The sequence below is a fragment of the Diachasma alloeum genome, unplaced genomic scaffold (assembly GCF_001412515.2).
Source record: "Diachasma alloeum isolate Michigan unplaced genomic scaffold, Dall2.0 Dall_scaffold_00316, whole genome shotgun sequence".
NCBI lineage: Eukaryota > Metazoa > Arthropoda > Insecta > Hymenoptera > Braconidae > Diachasma > Diachasma alloeum.
Window position 1 is genome coordinate 103,577 of NW_021680455.1, and position 9,478 is coordinate 113,054.

Genomic DNA, 9,478 nt, shown 5'->3' on the forward strand with positions numbered 1-9,478 from the left:
TCAAAACATGAATGTTGATTACCAAATTTATTTCTATTTGGTAAGTCAACTCTTCGTTCGGGTTATAGCCAATTGTTTCCATGAAGAATAGGTGTAGAATTATCATTTAAACCTTCTTAATTGAAAAATTACCGACTCCGAATTTTGAGATACTTCCAAAAACAGATGTTGAAGACTAGCTTTATTCTATTCCACATTATTAGAAAAAAAAATAAAATTAATGAACTGTTTCGTGAGTTATTTTCAGAACAGTGACATTGAATTCGATTTAAGCAAAAAAAACCAATGAAACTCAAGGTTCACTGAAAATTCAACGGAATTTAAAATTTTTAAGCCAAAATTTTGGCGAATTCTCTTCGCTTTTATAAAATAATTGAATTTTTTCCTCACATTGTGATGTTTCAATTACAGAATTCCTTGGAAATTCAAGGGGATTGTCACACGATAAAAATTTCTTTGACTATTCGTCAAAATAATATAATTATTTAACGATTTTTATTTTATTTTAATTATTTATTATTATTTTTATTATTTCTATATTTAATTTAATATTTTGAGAATCTTTGACAATGTACCACGCCATTACGTAAAGAATGGACATCATGTCAAAGTTCCTACAAATTATTATCAAGGCTCCGCTATAACTCTAAAAAAGTCCAATAATGAATTTAAAGAGCACCTGAAACATCTAATTGGGGGAGAGTAAAAAATTGATGAAAAATGAGGGCAATGAGAAACTGGGGAAATGGGTATACAGCGCAAGTTTTCTATTTCTCATCGAACTGATCATATAGGGTACCACTGGAGACCGAAAAGCCCCCTCGAGAGTATCTCAAACGTGAGAAGTGGGTAAGATGGCAGCCAATCAAAATTTCTACCCAACTACTAGTCGAGCTAAAAACTTTATCCTCAGAATTCTTGAGTGAAGAAGAAAAAAAATACAGGTCATCTCCCCATTCTTGGCAGAGGAAAAATTTATTCGTGGGGGGTGAAATTGTTGGAGAAAAAACATACGTGTGCACTTGGATTCTCTACTCAATGTTATTGAATTACCATACGATGAGATACCGACAGGATAATAAAAAAAATGGGGAAAGGGAGGAGAAAAGGAAACAGTAGTTCGATGTGTCTGCGAAACTGCGGCACTACGGCATTGGCTACATGCCATGGATGCCCGCCACCCCGCGCAATGCCCTACTGCCCTTCTCCGCAACTCTCCGCACCGCACACATGTCTCGGACAAGACCCTCTGGCCTACTGCCTGCTATTTCCCTTTTACGTTTATCCTAAATCCAGTACTTGTTCATTCCAGTCATTTCTCTTGGATTTTTTCTATGACGTCGTATGTCTTGACTATTGGAATGCCTGGAGAGAATATTTTTAGGAATTGAGAACAGTTTTTCGATGTTCGCGGGATGGAGAGATATCCGGCATCGATCCTTTTCCATCATTCTTCCCTTTTTCAAGAAATTTCCAATCATTAAATCTGTCAACTAAATTGCGTGAGAATTATTTTTAAAAATGCATAGATATCTCCCATTGATATACATTACATTTGGATTTTGCGAAGATATATACTTCCAACTCTTCCCTACTTATGAATGAATAATGAAAATTGCTTCGAATTGTTCATTCTAATCATTTTTCTTGGATTTTTTATACCGTCGTATGTCTTACCTATTGGACTATTTGGAGAGAATATTTTTAGGAATTGAGAACAGGTTTTTTTTATGGTCTTGGGATCGAGAGATACTTTAAATTAATCCTTTTACAGGTTATTCACCACGAGATTTTCAATCATCGCATTTTATTCAGATTCATTTGATTCGACTTTGTTGGAAAAAAAATTGACTTCAATGGGCAGTTTGTCAGTAATTTTTAGAAGAGTGACATCGAATCCGATTTAGGACACAAAATTGATGGAATTCAAATTTCACGAAAAGTTCAGTGGAATTCTAAATTTTTTAACCTGAATTTTGGCGAATTCTATCCGCTTTTACTTTTGGAGTCTAAATGCAGGGACTCCAATGAAAATTTCAGATATTGACTGATCTATCAACATGAATATTAGTCGTTGCTATAGACTTTGATATTGTTCGCTTGAACTTTCTTAAAATCTGCAACAAATTCAGCCCTTCGGAATAGATGAAGCTCCAATCAAAACTCTATTTCGCTACAAACACTAAAAAATTTTCGCAAATTCCAAAATTTAATCAAATAAATCCATGTGATCTTTCGAGAATAATTGGGGGAAAAAGGCAACTTTTTTCATTGAAAACCCAATCACAATCTATGCACTTCAACCCGGAACATATTTTCAATTGAAAAAAAAATATTTCGAATGCCCGAGGCCAAAAAATTAATTCTTTTATGATAAAAAACCCTTTTACTCCGTCATTCCCACAATCTCCTTGATGCACCGTCGATTGGCAACATTCCTAAAAATATTTTCAAACCGCGGGGAAGCACTTGTCGGGGATATTTTCATCGACAGTTTCTGGCATGGGCGAAAAAAAACGAGAGAGCAAAAACCCACTGAAAATGGGTGAAATCATGGAGCACCTCACTCGATCCTCGCAGAATGCTTTCGTTCTCTAAGGGGAAACCGCACGGAAATTTCAAAGTCACAGGAGCCTTTATTTATCGTGCAGATGAGTTCACCACTTCAGAGATAATAAAAAAAAATCGGCAATAATGAGGTTTTGAGTATTTTCATTCATAATGAAGGGAAACATTTTTTTTCTAATATTTTTTCATCAAACACTTGAACCCAGATTTGCAGTTTTTGGGTTTTTGGAATTTCTTTATTGAAAATGCTGAGGAGGCTGAATCAATCTGAAAAATTGTTTAAACTAAATAACAAATCAGTGGAGTATGAATTTTTTTTTTAAATTTCATAATTTTTCTTATGATATTCTGAGTAAATAACTCAAATATTCTGAAAGAATTCTTAATTCAGTGATTTATCACGTAGTTAAATATTACTAATTTCTCAATTTTTCCATCTCAGCTAATTGTGAGAAAGCAAATCAAAAACCTCAAAAATTTAAAATGAAAAAAAAGCCCATTTTTTCATTTTACAAATTAATTTTCCCCTCCATATTTTTTCAAATATTTTTGAATCTACTTTTAAAAATTTCAAAAACAGCATTTCGCATCACTTTTACATTTTCTCACGTAATATTTCGAGACCTTTTTTCTCCGTGTACCAGTGAAGGGAACCATTTTTTCTAATATTTTTTCATGAACCTCGATTAACACCCTGAATCCCCCGCCTCGCAATGCAACACCGGAGGACTGTAGCCATAAAATACCTTTGAATAAAAAAAACCCGAATTTTCACTCATTTGTGAGCCGACCGCACACTCATTGGACCCCGCATACCCAAATCCAAATCAACTTTGGGTATTCTGCCGCAATGCGACCGCCACACGGTGCACACAGTGTTGCCGAGGGACGGGGAAGGGTGTGGAGAGGAGGAATTATATTTTGTTTCCTTTACCTCAAAAATTCCCACATCCTTTGCCCTTTCGAAATTGTTTCACCCGGCAAAATATGCGCATAAAGCTTGAAACGAGATAACGTGTGACTAATGAAAATAGCGTGTTACGAAATGATATGAATTTTAAATTGATCACTTCATGGAGGGTAATTATCCCATTGTATTCCGAATATCTTGTGCCTCTCGGATGTCAAGAATTCCGTTGGACGCGGGGAGTCGACGAGGAATGCGACGCAGAGTCAAATTAAGTCGGTTTGTCTATTCCATTCGTAGATGGCTTGAAATTATGCAATTTGACGAGTAATTCTTTTAATTAGTTCGTGAGATTGGAGTATTTTTCACTTATTATCTGCACTGCGTTGGGCTAGAACAGCTGCATGCAACGAGTTAACAATAATTGAGCCATTAATCGATTTTTCAATTCATATTTTTCCAGTTTACTTTGTACCACGTGTTTGTTTTCTCAAGGCACGTTTAAATACGTGGTTGAATGGAATGAGTTGTTTCACATGCGAGTGGAATAGGTGGATTCGAATGCATAGGAAATTCATTGCAATATTTGGGAATATCCAAGTGTCTCTCATTACTCCGAATGGGCGAAGCCAATTTTTTTATTGAATGCGGTTGATTTTGTGAAGAAGCATTTTTTCAACATTTTGTTGTGATAATTTGGTGATTGATAATCAATTAATTTTTATATCTGATGAATAATCAATGCAAAGTGTATCATGACCCCTAGAAACCATTTGATAACGTTTAATATGTTGAAATGAATTTAGATAAAAGTGTTGAAAAGCATTTGAAGGAAAATAATTGACGAAATATTTTCGGCGATCCACTTAACGACCAGTTAGATAAAAATTCTGCATTTTGTGGGATTGTAACATATTCTATGTTTAATCTATTGTCCAAGACAGGGTAACGGGTGGGAAGTTAAGGATCGACTGATTCACGCCGCATACCGAGAGGCCAGGAGTCTCTCATCGCCGAGCGTAAATATTGATTCGCCTACGATTAGATTCAGTGAGTTGATTTTCCTCGGCACTTTTCATCATAAACACAAATCACACCTTCGTGATCAGTAATAATCAGTCTTAATTTAGCATTAATGGGTTCGGGAGGAATTATTAACCGGAGGGAGGTCTAGAAATTTCTTATGACGTTTTTGAAGGAACGAGTATGTGACCAAAATTGTGGTCAATGATTTTACTATAAAAATAATGGGAGTAATATGTAAAAATGAATTTAAGTGCACGGAGAGAAATATTCAGCAAAAATTACGGAACTCTCACTTCACTCACCGATTACGGAATCGACTCAGAAAATTTAAGTGACGGTATCGTAATTTTTCACAAGACGTTCAGATAAAAATTACGGAACGCTTCGTAAAATTTCCTGCAACCACATTTCCCTCCGGAATTACGGAAAAGATATGTAATTTTTATTGAATATTTCTCTCCGTGTGGAAGTGTTGAAAAGCATTTGAAGGAAAATGATGAAATATTTTCTTCGATCCACTTAACGATCAGTTAGATAAAAATTCTGCATGTCATGGGATTGTAACATATTCCATTTTCAATGTTTTATCGTCCAAGAAAGGGTAATGGGTGGGAAGTTAAGGATCGACTGATTCACGCTACATACCGAGAGGCCAGGAGTCTCTCATCGCCGAGTGTAAATATTGATTCGCTTGCGATTAGATTCAGTGGGTTGATTTTTCTTGGCACTTTTCATCGTAAACACGAATCGCAACTTCGTGATCCGTAATAATAATCAGTCTTAATTGATCATCAATGATTCCGGGAGGAGTTATCAACCGAAGGGAGGACTAGAAACTTCTTATAATATTTTTGAAAGAACAAGTATGTGACTAAAATTGTGATCAACGATTCTATTATAAAACGAATGAAATTATTAAGTTAAAATGAATTTAATTCAATTCGTACAGTTGTAAAATACAGAAATTATGCTTTAGGTTAAATTGATCAGAATTACTCTGCACTATCTTGTATTACTTTTACGCTTGCGATGGGGCAATGTATCCTCCATGCAATAAAATTTATTATTACTATTATTATAATAAAATGAATTAAAGTGGAAGTGTTGAAAAGCATTTGAAGGAAAATGATGAAATATTTTCTTCGATCCACTTAACGATCAGTTAGATAAAAATTCTGCATGTCATGGGATTGTAACATATTCCATTTTCAATGTTTTATCGTCCCAGAAAGGGTAACGGGTGGGAAGTTAAGGATCAACTGATTCACGCTGCATACCGAGAGGCCAAGAGCCTCTCATCCCCGAGTGTAAATATTGATTCGCTAGCGATTAGATACAGTGGGTTGATTTTCCTTGGCACTTTTCATCGTAAACACGAATCACAACTTCGTGATCAGTAATAATAATCAGTCTTAATTTATCATTAATGATTTCGGGAGGTTTATTATATCAGAAGCGTGATTAATGTGAGTGATTACTCAGTAGTTAGTTTTCGGCGAGGGGGAGGCACGAGGGAATAGCGGAGTAGGGGTGATTTATTTTTGATAAAAATAGAAAATAGTTTTTGTTCCAGGGTCAGTGAATATCAGGGGGGGAAATATGATATTCGAAATTGGAAGTATTACGTGAGCGTCACGCAACTGAAATGAGAGTCGACTGCGTAATTTGGAGGGATTCATGTAATTGGAATGTTCGTCAAAGGTCGAATGATTGGGGTTAGTTAGGATGAACTGTTGAATAAATGTTAATTGCATTTCTGAATTAATTGACTGTTTGAGGTGTATTTCAGATTGAATTGTGGATTCATTTTTTTTTCGTTGACAAATGTGAGAAAATCCAGTTTTATTCGATTTTTAATCGAAAATAATTTGAAGTTCCATCGAATTTCTCAGTATTTTCATTTTTATAGTGATTAAAATTAAGATATTCTTTTCAAAAAATTCATTGAAACCTCGGAGAAATCCGTTGTTACAGAATACTCCCTCAATTTTAAATAAAATTCGCGTTAACGTTCTGCGTCAGTATATCCTACGAAGCTATCCCCCAAAGCCCTCGAATATCCAATTGCAACAAAAAAAATGCCACCCCAACAATCGCATACACCTCCAGTTTTCCAATGCAACAATTCATTCCCTCACAATGCCATACATCCACTAGTCAGTGGGAAGTAATTTAGCCAAATTTGACACATGCAAGTGCGATCGATCCTGCGGTATGAATTATAGACGATACGTGACCCACAGCACGGAAAAGGGTGTCTCTAAACAGTGTGACTCAGTGTGAATAATGAATGACGACAAATGGTAAATAAGAAAATAACTCAATTCAAGTCGTCTTAATTAATCTATTTTCCCTCACACCTCACGCGGAAAATCGAAACTTCAACTTCATGTGCTGTAGCAATGATCAATGAAGCGTATTCACGTGCTGTGTCACGAGATGTGTCTGGAAGGATAATTTTCCCTATTATGGAGATCACTGTGCTGAATTTAAAGTTAGACCAGCGAAATTTTATTTGAGAATTTTGTTATTTCGTGAAATTACATTTAAAAATCTAGGATAAAATTCTAGAATAGATTGGACTTGTTTTAAGTAGGATGACAATAGCTGAATCAATCGGGATTTTGGACTTGGCGTGAATAGAAAATTGGATTGTTCAAAGAAGAAACGTCTTAAAATTCAGAGTTGAATCTAGCTGAAGAATGATTGATTCAAGTTGACAAATACTTGATCCAAGTCAAATTGATACTTGATTCAAGTCAAAGTGATGCTTGACTTAAAAAATCCACATTTTAGTGATCAAGTACACAAAAAAATAACTCTCTCATAAGGATTATTCCCTGACTTGAATCAAGTATCAATTCAACTCGAATCGAGACGCAGTATCTGCAATAATAGCTCCATAATTCAAGTAGTTTTAGGCTTGAGTCTAGTTTATATTCTACTTGCTTCAAGCAGGATGACTACAACTTGCTGTGAGTAGAAAATTGGATTATTTTAAGAAAAATACCCCAAGTCGTCGTCTACTTAATTCAAGTAAAATCTAACGGATTGATTCATTCCGAGAAATCTACCTGTTTCAAGCAATATCTAACGACTTCATTCAAGTCGAAAATGTTTGACTCAAGCCGACAAATACTTGATCCAAGTTGAATTGATACTTGATTCCAAAAAATCAGATTCAGATACAACTAAAATAAAAAACTACCCTTTCATAAGGGTCACGTATCCCCCCGACTTGAATCAAATATCATTCAACTTGAGTCAAGTAGAACGGAACTTACCTCTAGTCGCTGAATCTACTTGAATTAAGCCACATTTGACACGAATTAAGTTGCTATGCCGGCACATAGATCCCGACTTAATTTATGTATTTTTTCTACTCGATTCCAGTAGTAAGACCATAATTCAATCCCTCCGCGTTTTGAATTAATTTCGTGCATAAAAAAAATTGTTTTATGGACACTGGTGTGAATCCACAATCTGTTTAATTCAACTAGGAAAGATACTTGATTTAAGTATCTCTCTACTTGATTAAAGTCGAGCTTTACTTGAATCTAGTCGTCAACAACTCGATGAAATCTACTTGAAACGACTTGATTTAATCCTACTGAGATCAAGTAGAGGGTTTGGATTGAATCCAGCATTTCTTTGCAACTTTTGTGATACCTCAGAAACTGCGAAAGGTATCACAAAAGCTACCTACCAAGCGCCAGAGAAAATGACTTATAAATCGTCAGGGACTGAAATAATTCTCGCAACAAAATCCAATCAATTTTTCCTAAAACCGGACAACGAGATAATTCAGAGAATCCTTCTGATTCCTCACAACCAATCCTTGATCATTTCCCTAGTACTTCCATAACGAGAAGAAATACTATACCCCACATATCAATTTTTTCCCGCAAACATACCAACAAAAAATATCATTGACAAAAACCATTTCCTCAATTCCGTCCGAGCGAAAAAAAAAATTCTCCGCGTGCCTTCAACACTCATAAATTGCGACTAATTGGATCAACATCGAGTCTAATAATCCTCAAAAACCCGGAATTCCCACGTCACCTAAAAATTCAAGGTCGCACGGCGTTCCCACTTGAATAATCCGCAGACGCCTGAGTGCATCTAGGTCACTATCATGAAAAAAAAAAAAAAGTCAAATAATTCATTACCTCCCGTCGCCTTCGTCCGCACCATGCCGGTGGGGGCATGGGTCCTGCCTCGGTCTGAGGACAGGGGTCAGCCCCCATTTCTCGATGAACTCGATGCGGGAAATCTTGGCGTTTCGCGGCGGTTACGAGAGGGGGCGACTCCCCCTCCCGAGCCCCATGCCCCCGTGCGCCGCACCCCCGCAACCCACTGCAATCGGCTGACCGCCCTTGCCCCACCGACACCCGCACCAGCACCAGGAGCCCACAGCCACCAAAATGGCTGCTTCTTCCAGGGGCCTAGTAATTCCAAATATCCTTGCGTCAACTTGTTATCACTTTTTCCTACCAAAAACACCCACAATTGACAATTTTCTCCATTAATAATCTTACTTCTCAAATTGAGTTATCTCTCACGATAAATTCATGGTAAATCCGTATCACCCATCGGCACGCCTCGATCACGCTGTCCGCGCGACACCATCACCACTATCACCAAAATTTATCACTAAAGCCCCCCCCAATTTCAACTACAACACAACGATAAAAAAAGGGTTAAAAAACGCATACGAAAACACGACGAACGACTGTGGCGACAACGAGAAACGAGGATACAAACTACCACCAGAGGCGCCCAATGACAATGATTCCTCTCGTTGTCGTCCAACCCGTTGGAGAGGGGGGCTGGAGAGGGTAGGGATAGAGAGAGAGAGAGAGAGAGAAATTTTTGAGACCCCAACGACTTCACCTTGCCTTTCTACCACCCCACACCGGATTATGGATCGACGAGGCTTTTTCGGGGGGGTTGCAGAGAGATAGACCGGGAGAG

The 9,478-nt window shown here is 36.9% G+C and overlaps 1 protein-coding gene across 1 annotated transcript in view; it reads right to left on the reverse strand.

Moving 5' to 3' along the window:
- The window catches only part of LOC107040083 (potassium voltage-gated channel protein Shaker), a 28,744-nt gene extending 19,647 nt beyond the window's left edge, over positions 1–9,097 (reverse strand). Inside the window, exons 1-3 of the mRNA XM_015260019.1 lie at positions 9,094–9,097; positions 8,862–8,994; positions 8,674–8,727 (exon numbers count right to left, since the gene is read on the reverse strand). Coding sequence (XP_015115505.1) covers positions 8,674–8,727; positions 8,862–8,994; positions 9,094–9,097 — 191 coding nt within the window. The remainder of the gene's footprint in view (positions 1–8,673; positions 8,728–8,861; positions 8,995–9,093) is intronic.
- Positions 9,098–9,478: the final 381 nt, after the last annotated feature.